This window comes from Morus notabilis, unplaced genomic scaffold, assembly GCF_000414095.1.
Source record: "Morus notabilis unplaced genomic scaffold, ASM41409v2 Scaffold175, whole genome shotgun sequence".
Classification (NCBI taxonomy): domain Eukaryota; kingdom Viridiplantae; phylum Streptophyta; class Magnoliopsida; order Rosales; family Moraceae; genus Morus; species Morus notabilis.
Genome location: NW_010365332.1, coordinates 172294 through 191201, shown reverse-complemented (window position 1 = coordinate 191201; position 18908 = coordinate 172294). Strand labels below are relative to the sequence as shown.

Genomic DNA, 18908 nt, shown 5'->3' with positions numbered 1-18908 from the left:
ATTAAATTACTATTATACCTTTAATTTACTCATAAATGTTATAAATAAAAATACAATGATATTATTATAGTATTTTATATTAACCCTAATTTCGTCAACTCCAACATGATAAAATTTATTTCCAATTTGACATTCAATGTTTTATTTAGTTTATTCAAATTTTGACAATCTATTTTTGCTTTTCATATAAAATGAGTTACACAACTTACATGTATTATTGCTATTCAAATAGATTGAAGTAAACACATGAATGACATTTATGATCACGATTCTTACTCTGAATGTTATTCAATTTGATTCATGCCAACTCTATGAGGTATGTGTAAATATGCTATAAGGTGTTATTCATTTTATCAATTTAAGTTTTACTACAATTAAAAGCTTTTACAAAAAGTTACATATATTTTTTTCTGTTACAGTGAAAAACTCTCACATAAAATCACATTTTAACTTAAATCTGTGAACTGAACGAGTCGACTCCCAAACCTAACCCTACACAAAAACAGGGGTAAAATGGTAATCTAGTAGTTGTAAGAAAAACCACAGTTATATCCCACCCCTCTCTCTCTCTCTCTCTTACTGTTTGCTGTGTTTCGCAAGCGACATGTAAAAAGAGGATTAAAGCTGTCCCCACTGTGTTTTCCCACGGTTAAATTTACCTTACAACATCCAAAAACCAGGCATCATCGTCCACCTTTTGTTTTTCACTTTTTCTTTTATTTATTTATTAATCATTTGCCTTTTTCTTTTTTGTTTTTTTTTACCAAAGCTGATTACTTGGGACCAACAAAAACAAAACAATAGTAAAAAAAGAGAGAGAAATAAACTAAAAACAAAAAATTTAAAATATGCGATAATAAAATGGAAACGAACAAAGGGAGACGAAGAAAAGGTCACTCTTTCTCCCTCTCTCTCCTTGTGGTGGTTAAGCAGTGTAGAGAGCTGAGCTTTGCTATATAGAATAATATAGTTGGAAGATAAAAATGATATATATATATATATAGAGAGAGAGAGAGAGGGAGAGAGAATGCCCAGATAAAAGCTAACTTGAGTTAGTCTTAGAATTGGTAAGAAAGCGTTTCAGAGATAAGAAGAAGAGAAGGGAAAATTGCCCAAGTGAAAGAGAGGCCAAAAAAAGGAAGAGAGAGAAAGTGAGAGAGAGAGAGAGAGAGAGAGAGAGAGAGAGAGAGAGAGAGAGAGAGAGAGAGAGAGAGAGAGAGAGATGGTGGGCTCAGGAGCATCAGATAGGAGCAAAGAAGCTGTTGGGATGATGGCCCTTCATGAGGCCCTCAGAAGCGTCTGTCTCAACACAGACTGGACTTACTCTGTCTTCTGGACCATCCGTCCTCGCCCGTATATATCTCTCTCTCTCTCATCTTATTTTCTCTCTCTAACTTTCATTTTTGAGCTGTTTCCTTAATGGGTTTTGTTGCCTTTTTCATTTTCTTGGTGTTTGCAGAAGAGTCAGAGGCGGTAATGGGTGCAAGGTTGGAGACGACAACGGCAGCTTGTAAGCAGTCAAACTCAAACTTAGTTAAATTTATTATTAGTTCTTTTATTATGTTTTTTTGTTTTCTCTTAAGTATGACATTTTGTTTGTTTGTTTTGGTTTGAGGATGTTGATGTGGGAAGATGGGTTTTGCCGAGGAAGAGTTTCAGAGTGTTTGGAAGACATTGAAGGAGAAGATCCTGTCAGAAAAGCCTTCAGCAAGATGTCCATTCAGTTGTATCAAAAAAAAAAAAAAAACTGATTTGATTATTGATTAATTGGAGTTAACAGGTTAATGGGAAAGGTTGCATCTGATAAGTGCCACAAATGGGTCTTCAAAGAACCTACAGAATGTGAACCAAACATCTCCAACTACTGGCAAAGCTCTTTTGATGCTGTAATGTAGACAAAAAACCCCCACACATTTAATCTGAATTTACTTCTAGTTGGCAATATGGGTCTTTTATTGGTTTTTTTTTTTTTTTTTTTTTTGAAAATGGAACTTTTTTTTTTTTTTTTTTCTGAAAATGGAACTTTTTTTTTTTTTTTTTCACTTGCACATAATTTGGGTTTTGTTTGTGATGTTTTGTTGGTTAGATGGTATTTTTTTGCTTTGTTTGTATTTATATATTAATGGTTTGATTGTGACTTTCCTTTCTTGATGCTTTTAATTGCAGCTTCCTCCTGAATGGACTGATCAGTTTGAGTCAGGCATCCAGGTCAGAACAGAACTCTTGTCATTTAAAAAAAAAAAATTTCCCTTCTTCGCCGTTGATCTTGTGATATTTAAGGATCTAAACTTATATTGAAGTACTAAATCAAACAATTTCTTTTTTTTTTCTTTTTTTTAACCAGACAATAGCTGTAATTCAGGCTGGCCATGGTCTTCTTCAATTAGGCTCTTGCAAGATTGTGAGTCATTTTTATTTTTATTCTTTTTAGGATTTGAGTGTTTATATTTGTATTTTGTCAATTGTTTAGTAACTTTGATGCTTATTATGCACTACCCTTTAGATACCGGAAGACCTTCATTTTGTGCTGAGAATGAGGCATACTTTTGAATCACTCGGATACCAATCCGGTTTCTACCTTTCCCAGCTGTTTTCTTCAAACAGAAACACATCCTCTTCCACTTCAATCCCTTCGAAACAATCCGCCGTCCCGATCCGCTCTCCGCCTCTCTTCAATTGGGCGCAAAGGCCACTCCACTCCCCAAACTCAATGCTTCCCTCACCCAATTTTCAAACCTCACCAAGAGTTGGCTTCCCACAACCCAAAGACGAGACACACATGTTCCTCCTCCCCCACGCCTCCGAGACCACCCGAATCGAGGATGTGATGGGGGACCAGCACGAGGGCGACATCAAATGGCCCAACGGCCTGTCCTTCTTCAATGCTCTCACGGGAAGGACCGATGATGCTAAGCTTCTGTTCAACCCCGATAACTTGGGAAATAAGCCGGAGAATCAAAACCACCATCCCCTCATCCCAAGCCCGAATTCAGACGCTCCAAGCATGCACAATGCCGCTCACGGAAATCCTAATGAGTTCTTGAGCTTGGATAGCCATACAGGAGAGGGTAGTAGGAAAATGGAGAATAATAAGTTCAAGAGGAGCTTTACTTTGCCTGCTCGAATGGCTTCGTCCTCATCTTCGACTTCAGTTGATCACCATCAGCACCAGCAGGCGGAGTACAGGAATTCCGAAGGCGGGATGTACACCGATGTCATGGACACCTTCTTGGAGTGACATTGGGATTTTAGGGCTTGTATTAGTAGGGCAAAGGGTTGGGAACTTGTTGTATCTAGGCAAAAGATTTTCAGTTCCTTTGCTACTCATATAGTCATAGGTTCTGATCTGATAGTTTTTTGTGATTTGCTTTTATGCTCTCAATATCTTGTGTTTTGGTTCCTCCAGTTTCCTAGACTTTAAATGTTGATTAGTTGTAGTTCATCCAAAAGACAAGTTTTTCTTCATATTTCTTTTGCTAAAATGCCACTAAAAAAATTGACAAAGTTGAAGGTAGTGCAATGGGAGGAATTGATTGAGTTGGACTTGGAGATGACAATTAAACTCATACAACAACTTGCAATTGGATTGTGTACAGCAATTAAGCCTCGTTCATTTCACCGATTTGAGTCTTCAGTATTAAATTTTTACAGTAAAAAGTTTTTAAAAAATGTCACATCAAAATGTTTTGTTACAGTGAAAAGCTCTCAGAAAATATCACATCTGAGCTTGAATTGAAAATTTGAATCCGCGAAGTGAACGAGGCTTGAAACTTTTATATCAATTCAATTGTATTTAAAGCTTTTTCTAGCAAAAAAAAAAAAAAAAAAAATTGTCTTTATAGTTTAATCAATTCAACTAATTTTCTTAATTGAGCATAATGTGTTTTGTTCAGTTTTTAAATGCCTGGCCATATCTATTCATCATGCTTTTATAAGTGTGGGATTAAATTACAAATTGACAATATATAATTCGTTTATATCAAAAAGCGATAAAAAAATAAAAAAAATATTTATTTTTTTAGGTAGTGACATTGCTACCTTTAAGGACGAATGGAACTTTCATTTGCTTTTAACTTTCACAATTATTGATACAACAGATGAACAGTGATTCGTTGGAAAAAAAAAAGGAAAAAACAAAAAGAAGAAAAAATTACAGATTTTGCCCATTAAGGCCCGTTTAGTTCGCAGATTTGAGTTTTTAATTTGAGTTGAGATATGATTTTATGTGAGAACTTTTTACTGTAGCAAAAAAGTTAGATGTGACTGTTTCTGAGAGCTTTTTACTGTAACAAAACTCGAATTTTAAACTCGTATCAGTGAAGTGAACGGGATTGCTTTGGCCTTTTAAGATTTTGTCATTTTGACTACGCACTACCCCTTTCACTCCTTCCTCACACACTACTTTAAGAGGTTGTTTGGTTGGAGGATTTGTTCCCTGATTCGAATCATGGTTCGTGGTTCGCTACAATATTTTTTCTCACAAAAAATATACGTAAATCGAAAATAGTTCTAATCACATGGTTCTAATCCATGAACCAAACGTCTCCTAAGAGTATGTTTGGTAGGAAAGAGGAAAAATGGAAATGTAGGTTGTTTGGTAGGAGAGAAAAGAGAAAGAAAGAGAAAATTAAGTGAAAAATAATACATGTGGGTCCTATCATTTTTTTTCTTTCCACAAAACTACAATTTTCTCCATCAACATCCAAGCAAAAAATTTAAGGGTATAAAAGTAATTTACGAGTAAGATTTTTTCTTTCCTCCCAATTTAACTTCCAATACCAAACAAGTGAAGGTAAGCTCATTTTCTTTCCATCTTCTCATACCAAATAATATAAAAGAAAATTAATTTTCTTTCTATCATTGCTATTTTTCATCACTTCTATATTTTCTTTCTATCTTATTTTCTTTCTTTCCTACCAAAAATGAGATTTTAAGTGGGTACTATTTGATATTATTTTGAACTACCAGTTTTATATATTTTATTTTCATTTTGATGAAAACTAACGTTTTGCTGATGGTGGGTACTTTTTGATATTATTTTGAATCTACCAGTCATATATTTTTTATTTGAAGTCATTTTGACCGTAACTAATTTTTAGAAACATGCATTATAATAAGGCTCTCTCTACAGTGAAACCCCTTTTAAGACCCACTGGTAGAACACTTTGTTTTGACCGTTATATTAGTTTTCAATAGTTAGATTTATAAAGAGAACAGTTATGTACGGCGCGCTATAAATTTTTAATATAAATTTACGCAAATTTAACCGTTAAAAAATTAATCGAGTGATTAAAATAAAATATTCCGTCAATAAGTTTTTTTAAGGAGTCTCACCTTATAATAGAGCATTCTTAATTCTTAAAAGTTCTTAAATATTTGTTTGTATTTTATCAGAATGTGGTGTTGTTAATTAGGTTATCCTCTACTCTGACGTTTTAACGAGAGTGATCAAAAGAAGCTTGGTGTCATCGTTGAAGGTAATGTTTTAATTACTCTACTTTTGAAGAGTAATGAGGAAAAATAATTAAATATAGGATTCTTGAAAAAAAAAAATACGGATCTAAAAATGAAATCTAGAAAAAATATCGGTGAACATTCACTATTACTTTTGTTTTCTTTATTTTTTTCATTTTCTTATAGGATTATTCTCATTAGTGCTTTCTGAATTTTAAGGTCAATTTCAGTTTGTCTTCTAAACTTTAAAAACTCTCACTTTACTCTCTGAACTTTAAATTATTCTCACTTAACCCATTTTGTTGTAATTTCTGTTAAAATCAGACGGAAAAATAGGGGATTAAGTGTGGTCATATGGTTTTACTTTTTAACATAAATTCAAACAGAAAGACCACATGACTGCGTTATTCTCTTTTTTTCTATCTGTTTTAACAGAAATTACTATAGAAGGGATTAAGTGAAAACAATTCAAAATTCAAGAAGTAAAATGAGAGTTTTTAAAGTTTAAGAGGCAAACTGAGAATGATCTTAAAATTCAAGGGTATCAGTGATAATAATTATTTCTTATATTTATGATCTTTTATTCCAGTGAATGCATTTATTATGTGTAAAAGTAACTCTTGTTAAAGCATAGGTTAAGAAATTTCATAGTTTTGCTAAATTCAAAAATATTGGTTTCTTATATAAAAGAAGGTAAATAAGTGATTAGTTGGTGTCGATTAGTGGTTAACCATGTCAAATAGTGATCAACTAAATTAATCACCAATTATGAAACATCAATTAGTATTTTCTCACTAAATATTATTGCCTTACTCCACAAATTATCAATAAATGATATACTCAATATCAATTATTGATTTACCACTAATTTTCCCCCTTTTTTTCTCTCTTTTTGCTAGGCCAAGATATGACAATTAGAAAACAGTGGCCTCACGTTGGATCCAGTAGAAGAGAAATACCGACCTTACCACATCTCGTAGGTGAGATTTGCACATAGAGCTAAAAGTTTAAGCCGCCTAGTCTGACGACCCTAATAGGATTCTAACCTCAGCCTAGCTCAAGTTAGACACTGAAAAAGGAGTTGGTCGGGACTATGCCAATAGTAACAGGCTTTAGATCGGCCGGTTTTGTCTAGCTCAAATTTACAGCTCTACATGTACCTAAATGCTATGACATTGGTGCAAGAGACGAGACAACTTCCCCCACACTAGTGATCGACGTCTCAACGTCAACATTGAGGATGTGTTTGGTAAGATGAATGGATTGGTGGAAGGATAAGTTTGGAAGGATTGAAGGGTGAAAGGTTAAATTTAGAGTCCGTTTGGTTCATGGATTAGAATGATGTGATTATAACCATTTTTTATTTACGTGTATTTTTTATGAGAGAAAATACTGTAGCGAACCACGAATCATGATTAAATCAGGCAACGAATTCTTCTACCAAACATCACCTTAACCTCGTTTGGTAGGATGGAAAGAGAGGAGGAGCAGAAAAGCCAAAATCAATCCTTCCTAACTTGGACGGATTGGAAGCCATTAAAACTTTTTGAAATTACTTTTCTGACCTCGCACTCAACTCAAAGAAGTTACAATTCACGAAATTTTTTTTTTTTTTTTCAATTTGTCTTTTCTTATCATTTCACTTTTACGTATAACAGTATAATTGCATATCAGATATGAATTATATTGTGTATAATATACCTAATGGATACTTTTTTATATAACAAATATATACATTTTGATTCAGCAAAAAATATATTTACATTTTGTATTATAAACAGTAATATTGTATATAAATTTTTATCTTTCAAGTTGAAAGCCTATGTAATACGTTTCTAAGCATAGTAAATATAGTTAATGATCATTACGGGTAATATAGTACTTTTATAAATCAAACTAATCTTCTCATACTTCTTCTTTTTTAATACTAAACAAGAGAGAATGATAATAATAATTATTCATTCTTGTCATATCAAATAATTTTGAGAAAAATTATAATATATCGGACGCGTTTGGAATTCATTCTAAAATAATTTTATTTTTTATATGAAAATAAAAATAAAAACGTTTTCAATCTCAAACAGAAATTATTTTTGAAAATCCATTTGGTAGTTTTATCAAGAGATTATTTTCAGTATAAAAAACTCATTAATGTCTCTCTTTCTCTCTCTTTTTGTTCGAGAGAGGAGAAAATGAAAACGAAAAATGAAAAACGACTAAAAGTCATTTTTCATTTCTCTCTCATTTTACACTAAACTAAAAAATCATTTTTATTTCCGTTTTTTATCTTTATTGCGCTAAACACAATTTTAAAAATGTTTTTATTTTTATTTTTTTGAAAAACGTAAAAAATAAAAAGGAGATGAATTCTAAACATGACCATCATTTCCTTCTCACTCCACTTTTCTCATATTCTAACCATTATTCTATCAATCCATCCCTCTATCAAACATGATCGTGAAGAGGAAGACGGAAAGGAGAAAGCAGCTGGTGGATAGTGAGAGGGAAAAGAAGGGAAGAAGACCATGGGGAGTTGGGAAACTATAAGGGGAAAGTGGCCATTAAAAAAAAAACTAAAAAACAAAGGACATTGTTTAATTTGAGTGGCCAAAAACTTCCACCCTCTGCAATTTCTCTTTATTTTCTATTTTTAATGGAATGCACCTATTTATTCTTTTCTTAGAAAATCAAAACTAAGTGAAGATAAATGTCAAAAAAATGTTACGTAGGAATGTTAAAATATGAATTCCTTTATTTCAGGCCCGTTTAGTTCGTTGGTTCGAGTTTTTAATTCGAATTGAAATATAATTTTATGTGAGATTTTTACTATAGTAAAAAAATTAGATGTGATTGTTTTTTAGAGCTTTTTACTATAACAAAACTCAAATTCTAAACTCAAATCAATAAAATAAAAATATATCTACTTATGTAATATTTAAGCCGGCAAAATTATTAGTTTGCTGGCTAGCAAACGTATTGATAGTGGTGCGTCATGACCACATGATAATGGAAAAACCTAAAAAGAAGTTTAAATTGATAGTATCAGTTATTTACGGGATAATTTCAAAATCTTTCTCTGAATTTAGCATTTTTTATGGATTTATTTGTTATTTTTTCAGAAATTATAAAAGAATAAATTTGAATTTATGTTACAAATTTGTCCTCGAACAGATTAAATTGAGAAAAATTCATGTAAAATACGAAGTCCACCTCAGGCTAGCCACATTTTTCCCGATAATAAAAATCTCTTAAGTTATTTTTGTAAAATTTTTCAACAATGAAGAACGCTGAAGGTGAGCTTCTTTTCGACAGAAAATTGTAAAAATTGACCCTTAAACACATCATTTTAGAGTTCTACTCTTTTAGTGTGATAGAATATTCTTTTGACAATAATATGTCAAATTATATATAGTAATCTGTCAAATTAAGCCCGCTGCCAGTGATTGAAGACCCACCGTCGGTGACCGAAGACTCACAGTTAGCGTAATTTGTCAAATTATAGATAATAATCTGTCAAATTACTTACTCTAAAGGGGTAAAATTCAATAGGCTAATGTTGAGACCCAAAAATCCTTAATAGTACCATTTTAAGGGGTAATTGTCAAAATTATTATTATTATTTTTTTTACATAAAATTCACAATAGAGGCTAAAAGTGATAAATCGATCTTTGACTACAATGTGTATGAGGTTGCATGCATGCACTTGTGTGGTTCAACTTGAAATACGGACCAAATATAAAAATGGTACTCTTAGTTTATTTTTTAAACTTACATTTATCCCTGATAAATTATGCATTATAAATAATATATTGAGAAATTAGCAAATACTTTTTCAGTAAATATCTAACAACTTGAAATAGGGACCAAATATGTATCAAAAAAGAAATATAGAGGTTAATATACAGGAGTGAATCTGCCAATTTAATTTACTTAAAGTTTTTTCAACAACTGAGCAGCTAATTGAGAAAAATGAAAAAAATAAAAATAAAAGGGGCCCATTTCTAATTTTACAAAATTTAGGATGTTATTAAAACAATACTTAAAAAGAGAAAAAAGAAATAGTTTTCTAACATAACCCTTTTGTATTTTTGATAAAATGAAAGAGGCCCTTTGTAAAAATGATTCAATATGAAAGTTTTATTAGTATAATAATTTTTTTAAAATTTTTATTTGTAAACTGACTACAAAACAACTAGGAACGACTAGGTGGTCGTTCTTTATAAAAAAATAAAAAAAATCATTTTACTAATTTTATTTTATCAGATAATCATTTTAATTAATTTCTCAAAATGTGGAAAGAACCTAAGGAAAATAAAATTGAAATATAAATTTATCAAACATAATAATAACGAGAAGGTGATCATTCATAATAATAACAAGAAAATACTCATATATTGCGAATTAATCAACACTCAAAATTATCATATATGTTTCTTATTCTTCCTCATCATATATCTGATTTCAACATTTGAAGCTTTTTTTTTTTTTTTTTTTTTTTTTTTTCCATTCTTCTTGGAAGACCATTCAAAAAGAGATATAGTCCAACAAGCAAAAATAAACTTATATAATCACTATGTCCAGAAAGCTAAATATAAATAGAGATATTTACATTTTTATACCCTATATTTTAGATTTATTCAAAATCTATACTTTTAATTTTTAATCTCATTAAATGTATATTTTTAAATTAGATTTAATATACAAATCAATCGCTTATCTCGATCAATAATTAATTTGACTTTTAAAATGACCAAACTATCCTTAATAAAAAGAGAGAAAATAAAATTAAAACTTTCTAATATTACAAAAATAAAAATTAAAAACACAAAAATCCCATTTTAATGATATTTTGGATCTTAAAAGGTCACAACCATAAGTTTAAAGTTTCTTTTTAGTTTTTTTTTTATTTTTATTTAAGGGTACTTTAAGTATTTTATGCTTAAAATTGATAATTGACCGTAAAAATGTATAAATTTAAATATCAAATCTAATTTAAATATATATAATATCAAAAACTGAAAGTATAATTCTTTAATAAACTCAAAACACATTGTATAAAAATGTAAATATCTCATATAAATAACCACCAAAACCATCAACAAAAAAATAAAATAAAATAAAAATCACCGTAAATTCACATTCCCTCTCGAAACTCCATCTTTCCTTGACGGTTCAATTGCATGGCAAATTCACATTCCCTCTCGAAACTCCATCTTTCCTTGACGGTTCAATTGCATGGCAAATTCACATTCCCTCTCGAAACTCCATCTTTCCTTGACGGTTCAATTGCATGGCAAATTCACATTCCCTCTCGAAACTCCATCTTTCCTTGACGGTTCAATTGCATGGCACTCATTGCAGGCCGTCACAAACCACCGAAAAAGTCTCCGGCCGAGCCGCCATCGCCGCCGCTTCGCTACAGCCTTCTTTTCTTGACCATTCTTCTCATTTCTCAATTCCATGACTTTCCTCCGCCGTGAGCCGTCCCGGCTCAAGGCGGGAACTGGGGCCATAAACTGCCATCTTTGTGAGGAACCATAAACACGAGCCGAAACCACCTTGCTTGATCCCGGTCCGTTCAATGTCGTTTTGCTGCCCTGACGGCAATACGACAAGGTTGATCTTCTCTCCGAGTTGTCGCTGGAGCTCGTCCTGGCGCTGCTGCTGCAGCTGCTGTTGGTGCTGTTGCTGCGGGAGGAGACGAGGGAGTAGTCCTTGCTGCTGACGCTGCTCGTGCGGCTCGTGCTGCGGGAGACGGCACGAGCGAGGGGTGAATTGGCGGCCGGGGAGCGGGACGGGAAGGCGTGGGGGAGGAGCCGGCCATTGAAGAAGAGGTGGTCGGCTGGGGAGTTTTTGTTGGGGTCGCCGGAGGGGGAGTCCGGGGTGAGGCAGCCGAACTCGAAGTCATCAGACGACGACGGCGAAGAGGAGGAGTCGTGGCTGGCCCCCGGCGTGCTAGGGAACGAGAAGGCCGCGGTGTCGCCGGAGGAGGGTTTTCTGAGGTGGGTTTCCATGGAGGAAGGTGGTGAGGGGTTATGCGGTGGTTGCATGGGAAAGTGCTTATTTGTGTTTTAATTATGATCCTAATGTGAGAGAGAGAGAGAGAGAGAGAGAGAGAGAGAGAGAGAGAGAGAGAGAGAGAGAGAGAGAATATATAGTGTCTATATATTGTGAAGTTGGAAAGTGAGCGAGGGGAATTGGGAATTGTTTATGAGAAATGGTTGTTATTACCTGCAGTGATTATTATTGTCGATATTTTAATCGAATAGAGATTAACACATAAGATTGTATTTAATTTTAGTTCATCAATAAAATTTGCTATTAAAAATATCTCGACTAGTAGAGTCAGAAAAATAAGTTGAGGAGCGGGGACGTATACTAAAATTATTGAAAATAATTGGCTTGGCTATTATAATGTGGAACAAACATAAAATTTCCTAATTTTAGGAGGCCTTTTACCCTCTTAATACATTCATAAAATTTGTTAAGAAAAATTACAAATTTCATAAGATTTCACATATGAACGAGAATTCAGTTAAGAATATATGGTATTTCTCTTTAAGAGTTGAGTTGCAAATTTATATTTGATCACTAAAATATTTAATGATCATTAACAACGATAGTGATATCAATTTTTGGTCTTTGTTTATTTATGCGAGTTATATAACGTTGTTTTATTTTTGATTATTTATGTGGTTAATTTGCATGATCTAGACCCTTACTTGTTCAATTGGGAGGAGTACCAATTATAATATCAGAAACATGACTTCGGTGGTATAAATCATTGAATCCCATTACCTTGCCAACTAAGCCTAATTTCTAACACGATTAAGAGGGTAATATTAATTAAGGGTACATATATGTATATGTATATATATATATATATATATATATATATGGATGGTGTGGGATCATGTTCTAAAATTGTGTGTTGCTTGATGTACTAGCCGAGGTACGTACTTTCTCACACATCTAGTCAAACTTTATCCCCACATTGAGGAAAATGGCCCACCCATATTCTAGCCTTTCATCAAAGTTTGTTGCTTTCGTTTTAGGTTTTATTAATCTATTCTAGATCTAGACCAGAGCAGTTCTAAATAATTTTGAAAAAACGGCCTCGTTAATTTCACCGATTTGAATTTTTAATTTTAAGTTTTTACAGTAAAAAGTTCTCAGAAAGTGTCACATCTAACTTTTTTTACTACAGTGAAAAGCTATTAGAAAATGTCACATATCAACTTAAATTGAAAACTCGAATCCGCGAAGTTAACGAGACCGTAGAATTCTCACATGACTTATGTGGGTCTTTTTTGTGGTTTGCTCAAAGAGTGTTTTTCAATCGCCATTCTTCATTATTATGTTACCACCATGTTATTCCAACAACCTTAATTCTTACGTTTGTTTCTTCATGCACATATAAATGGTGAAGACCAAAAATCTATACAACTGCAATCTAGTAATCGATTAGCAAAAAAGATCACTTGGAAACAAACTGTAAATTCAAATATTTTAAACAGATAAAAATTTTGAGAAAATACTGTAATAAAAAAAAATTAAATTGTGATTCGTAATCTATATATACCAAACGACATTAGACAAACTTTTCAAACAATATATGAGACTTCTAAATTTTCTCATTAGTATTAAAGGAAGAAAAAAAAGTGAAACTTTAAAAGATGATGGTGTTGGTCTATTACTATGATGAGTCCTAAAATCTATTGCTTAGAGAAATTGCGAAATGATTGATATGTTGTAGACTTGTAGTTGGTGGGTTTAACGATGTACTGGAGCGGCTTATTGAATTTAATTAAAGATCAAATAAAAAAAGTGTTGACCATTAATGAAACTTGAACAAATGAAGATAAATATATATACATGTATAAATTTCCTAGCGTTTTCTATTAATTAATGGAAATATTAAGTTGTGTTAGTATATAGAAGTGAGAACGTAACATGATAATTTCTAACATACATGTTTTTGTTTTTATAATTGTTAAGTTACATTAAATTATTTTCACATTACAATAAATAGCTATCATATTATATTTCCCACCCTACAAATATGGCTCTCTTAAGAGAATCATAACAAAAATCTATATATATATATATATTAATTTGCATGCTTTTTTTAATGGAAATATTAATTTGTTTGCTAGCTCTTGGTCATTTTGCTAATATATATATATATATATATATAATTAAGTGGATTGCTCATTAATCCTGTTCCACTTGCTTTTGTTATATTTTGGAGACGCAGTCCCCCAAAAATGCTGCTTTTATTAATCTTATAAATAACAAGAAAGTTTTAGAGAGAGAGAAAGAGGGAGAGAGAGAGAGATGGAGAGAGAGAGAGAGAGATAACAAGAAAGTTTTAGAGAGAGAGAGAGAGAGAGTGGTGGGTGGGTCAAGGAAAGCAAACTCGAGTAGTAGAAAATTTGGCTGTTGGGGGTCTTTTTAACAAAACCAAGCAATGATGCTAACAAACATGGCCTTTTCTTTGTGTTGTTGGAAGCTATGGCTCTACAAAAAAGGACTATAGAAAATGGTCCCATTGTGTATATATACATATATTTTGATTCATGTTTACCCCAAAAAATGGAGACAAAGTAGATGTTAGAAAAATACTTGGTCTCCCATTTGAGTTTCGTTGGTGGGCCCATGGGCCCATTTGGGCTCATGATGCATATGTGGCTTATGAACCACTTGTCAGCCAGATTTGGCCCCCTCTTTTCCCTACCTAGCATTTCATTTGTTAATTTTACCCTGCTTTGTACTCTAATTCTGCCGTATGGTGGGTCCGTTGCCTTAAATGATTGATAATTGAGGATGGGTTTATTTCACGTGAAAGGACAAGAAAGAATTAGGAATTTAAAGTGATTTTTTTTAATCTAATTATACGTGGCCGTTTAGTTCGTTAATTTGAGTTTAGATGTGATTTTATATGAAAATTTTTTATTATAATAAAAATATTAAATGTGATTATCTTTTAAAATTTTATACTGTAACAAAATTAAAATTTTAAATTTGAATCGATAAAATGAACGAGATCACATCTAAGAGGTGGTTGAACCGTTGAAGTAGCAAGGTGCTCTACCTTCTCTCACTTAGTGAGGGAAAAGTCAAAGGTTCGAGCCTCCATTTAGCCTTTAGATATCCAATTAAATGGAGATAGTCATGAGAAGTGATCCATCCACCACGGGAATCTCATCTGCTTTTTATTTCAGTAAAAAAAACATTATATAAATTCAGTAGGCCACTTAATATAGATAATAAAAAAAGCGAATGTCAATATTTATATTGGTACATTTATTTTATCGATTTGAGTTTTAAATTTTAATTTTGTTACAATAAAAAATTTTCAGAAACAGTTGCATTTAATTTTTTTACTATAGTAAAAAATTCTCACATAAAATCACATCTTAATTTAAATTATAAATTTAAATCAGTAAACTAAACAGACTCGTTATTTGTATTGATTTCGCATTGAAGAAGAATCAATGTCAAATTCATTTACATACCTTTAAATCTTTAATAAATTAATTGATCAATTAATTATTTATTTAAAGGCAGCCAAAGTGTCATTTTTTACGCCAAATTCTTGTATTATAGATCTTTGGTGGCAAATTGTAATTTTTGTATGTCTTAGAACTACACCAACAGCTGTCACTTCATAATTGAACACATTTCCACAAATAATCATTAAATTGATTATAACTCTTTTTTTTTTTTCTTGTTTTTGTTTTTGTTTGTTTTTTGAGAGGAATGATATAACTCTTTCGTTCCAATGTTTGTATTATGCATCATTTTTTTTTTTTGTATTGAATATTTTCCTCCATATATATTATTTTTCTACAGCGTCTCTGGATATGGATGTTGCACTACAGTCTACAAAAATCAAGTCATGACTCATAATTTTGTTCCATCTGTACAATAGTATCAAGGTCTGAAAATTTTGTTCATAAAATGATACATGAGCTTCATTGTTGTTGTTTTGCCCAAACTCGTTTGGTTCATGGATTCAGAATCATGGTTCAGAACCATTCTCATTTTACGTGTATTTTTTATGAGAGAAAATACTGTAGCGAGCCACAAAATATGATTCGAATCATGGCACGAATCTCCCCTCCAAACGTCCTAAGTGATTAGTAGTCAAATATTGGAGAATTATGACCTTTAAAGAAAAGGTTAATTTCAATTTGGTTTTCAAACTATGCAAATTGTCCTATTTTAATCCCAAAATTTTAAAATGTTACAAATTATACTTCTATCTATTAAATAGTTTTACACTACAGGGTAAAGCTAAAGGCTCTTTGTATTTTTGTCCCCAGTTTGTTTACGTTTTTTTTTTTTTTCAAACTATGCAAATTGTCCTATTTTAATCCCAAAATTTTAAAATGTTACAAATTATACTTCTAAGTTCTATCTATTAAATAGTTTTACATTTGGCCCTTCGTCACTACAGGGTAAAGGTAAAGGCTCTTTGTATTTTTTTCCCCCGTTTGTTTACGTTTTTTTTCTTTACAAGTGTAACCCCTGAAACCCTTTAAATTGCAATATTACCACGTATATCTAAAAGAAACCAATTACACCCCAAATTTTTAACTTTTAATTATACTCATATGTTATAAACAAAAATTCAACCATACTACTATACAATATAATTTGTGGGGCTTTAAATTTTAAGGAGTGAGTTAAATTTGATGAGGAGAATGAAAGAGATAAAATAGGTAATGAATGTGAAAAAGTGAAACAAAAACTTAAAAATTCGTAATTATGATTTTACCATGCATTCCTTTAAAAAAATTTAAAAATTCATGGCTCCACTGCAATGTTACAAAACCGCTAAAAACTCGAGGGAATCAATTAAAGGTCTGTTTGGCTCATGGATTCAGAATCATGATTAATGATTCTGATTTTTGAAATTTAAATTTTTTATAAGAGAAACATATTATAGAGAACCATGAACCATGATTCAGAATCAGAGACGAATACATGAAACAAACATCCTCTAAATGACTCTCACATACGTAGCTAATGAAAGGTATTCTCAACAACTTACAATTGAGACTAACTTGATGATGCCCAAATAGTTGTCTTCAATGTGTAAAAACTAAACTACCTTGTGTGCGTTGGGGAAATTTTCCCATGATGAATCAAAGACTGGCACGTCTTCATGAGATTGAAGAACATCGATACTAGATATCAACCTCAATTCTCAAACCACGGAAGGATTCTAATAGCATGTTTACTTACTGTAATCACAATGGACATGAATCGAAATGAGTAGGATTTAGAGTGGATATGAAATGGAGTTAGAAATCAGAGTAAGAATAAACTGTTTATTAGGTTTCAAGAATCAGAGTCAGAATCAGTTTCAATCTCATTCATTCATTTACTTACACCTAGAATCAGAATAAACTGTTATAAATTTACTTACATACTATTTTAATAGATTTTTGTGTCTCAATCATAAGGGTTGCGGAGAATCCCCTTGATTGAAACTGTAGCCTATAAATAGAATATAAAGTTCATCCTTAAGATCCATCCTTTTACCACTTTACTAAAATTCTGCTTATTCTCCATCTCACGACTATTTGCTTAACTTAGCGTTAGAATGCCTTCTATAGGTGATATCCTGGACCGAGTGGCTGAGTTAACAGAGAATGACAGAGCAGATAGAAGAGCATGATGTTAAGAAATCCTCTCTAAAATTGTGGAAATTATAGGGGGTTCGTTTAGTAAAGTTTTTAAAATAATTATTTTTAATATAAAAATAAAAATGAGATTATTTTGAGAATTATTTTGGGATCGATTTTGAAATTGTATTTGATTAGTTTTTTAAGAGATTGTTTTGAGTATAATAAAAATGTGAAATCGTGTTTGATTATAAGTATTAATTAATATATTATAACATTGTTGATAAGTACTAGAAAATGAAATCAAAAAAGGGAAAACAACTTTTAATCGTTTTCTAATTCCTTAACAAAAATCATTCTCACTGTTTTTTATTTTTGTTTTTGTTTTCAAAATATTTACTAAATAAACACAATTTACAGACCGTTTTTATTTTCGTGTCTCAAAAGACGTGCAAAAACGTTTCTAAAAATAAGAAAAAATCAATTCTAAACGCACTCATCATGTTCTTTTGAGTGTAATGTTCAAGAAAAAAAAAATTACACAGTTTTCCTCCGAACTATAATCCTTAGCACAAATTGCTCACCAAACTTCAATTTATAACCTCTGTTACTCCGAACTTTAAAACTCTTATAAATTTTTTCTTAAATTTTGTACGTAATTGAGAGCATTTTAATAGAAAGTAGCAATAAACATTGTATTTATTTCATTGGTAGTCATTTAAATTTATTTTAACCCAAATCCATCATTAAACTTAAATTTAATCCATCATTAAACTTTGATTTCTTTTTTTCCTAAAAAATCCGTCATTAACAGCCCGTTTAGTTGGAGGATTCGTTATTTAATTCGAATCATAGTTCATGATTCGCTACAGTATTTTCTCTCACAAAAAACACACGTAAATTAAAAATGATTCTAATATCATGATTCTAATCTATGAACTAAACGGACTCATCTCTTTCTTCCTTCTCTACCTACACCATCCTTCACTTCCACAGTTTTCACACTCAAAAAAAAAAAAAGAAAAGAAGATCCCAGTAAAGAGTAAAGATCGCCCAACTTTCCCTCACTCTCCCGTGGAGTTTCCCCCATTTTCTATTGATCCAAACATCCTCCCCAAAAATGGATACCAACAAAGAAGCCAACACTCCCCTCCATCCCCTCACAAAAGAATTTGAATGGCTTTGTGAGCTATCCTCACGTGACCAGCCAAAGAGACAGGAAAAATGGCTGCCGTGGGAGGTAATCAGCAGAAAGAAAAGAAAGTAAGAAAGAGAGAGAGCAAGAAGAAAAAGGGCAAATTCCATTTTCTAAGGATATCTTTATAATTGTACATTCATAACTCTTCTAAGTATAAACGAGTATCAAGTCTTATTTTCCGTTAAGAATTTAGGCTGCGTTTAATATTACTTTTCGTTCCTAAAATTAACTATTATTTGTAATAAAAACTGATTTTAATAATTGATAAATCTCTTTAAAAGTATTTTTTAAAATTTTTTTGAAGAATTTATAATTAAATTGTACAGGAATCAGCATAGTATAATTAATGAAATTTTCATAATATCCATAATACTTCTAATGAAATTTAAAATTTACAATCTTTCTAATTTAAAATTCAGACTCATAATATAATATAATATAATAATACAATAATATAATATAATGTAATAGTAATATTATAATAAATAATATCATAATTATATTAATAACTCAAATATTAGTATTTTATTATGTAATAATATGATATTATAATTATAATATGATATTATAATTATAATATGATATTATAATTATAATTATAATATTATAATTATTATTT

General features: G+C 31.4%; 2 protein-coding genes across 2 annotated transcripts; one reads left to right on the top strand and one right to left on the bottom strand.

Moving 5' to 3' along the window:
* Window positions 1–842: 842 nt before the first annotated feature.
* On the top strand, window positions 843–3482 carry LOC21392934 (protein RICE SALT SENSITIVE 3). Its single transcript, XM_024172094.1, is given in 6 exon segments — window positions 843–1353; window positions 1460–1510; window positions 1616–1886; window positions 2167–2208; window positions 2345–2401; window positions 2504–3482. Coding segments are annotated over 6 exon segments (1287 nt in total). The 5' UTR covers window positions 843–1222; the 3' UTR covers window positions 3239–3482.
* Window positions 3483–10737: 7255 nt separating this feature from the next.
* On the bottom strand, window positions 10738–11505 carry LOC21392933. The gene has a single exon (XM_010107884.1). The coding sequence runs from the start codon at window positions 11503–11505 to the stop codon at window positions 10738–10740; it is 768 nt and encodes a 255-aa protein (XP_010106186.1).
* Between the last annotated feature and the right edge of the window lie 7403 nt (window positions 11506–18908).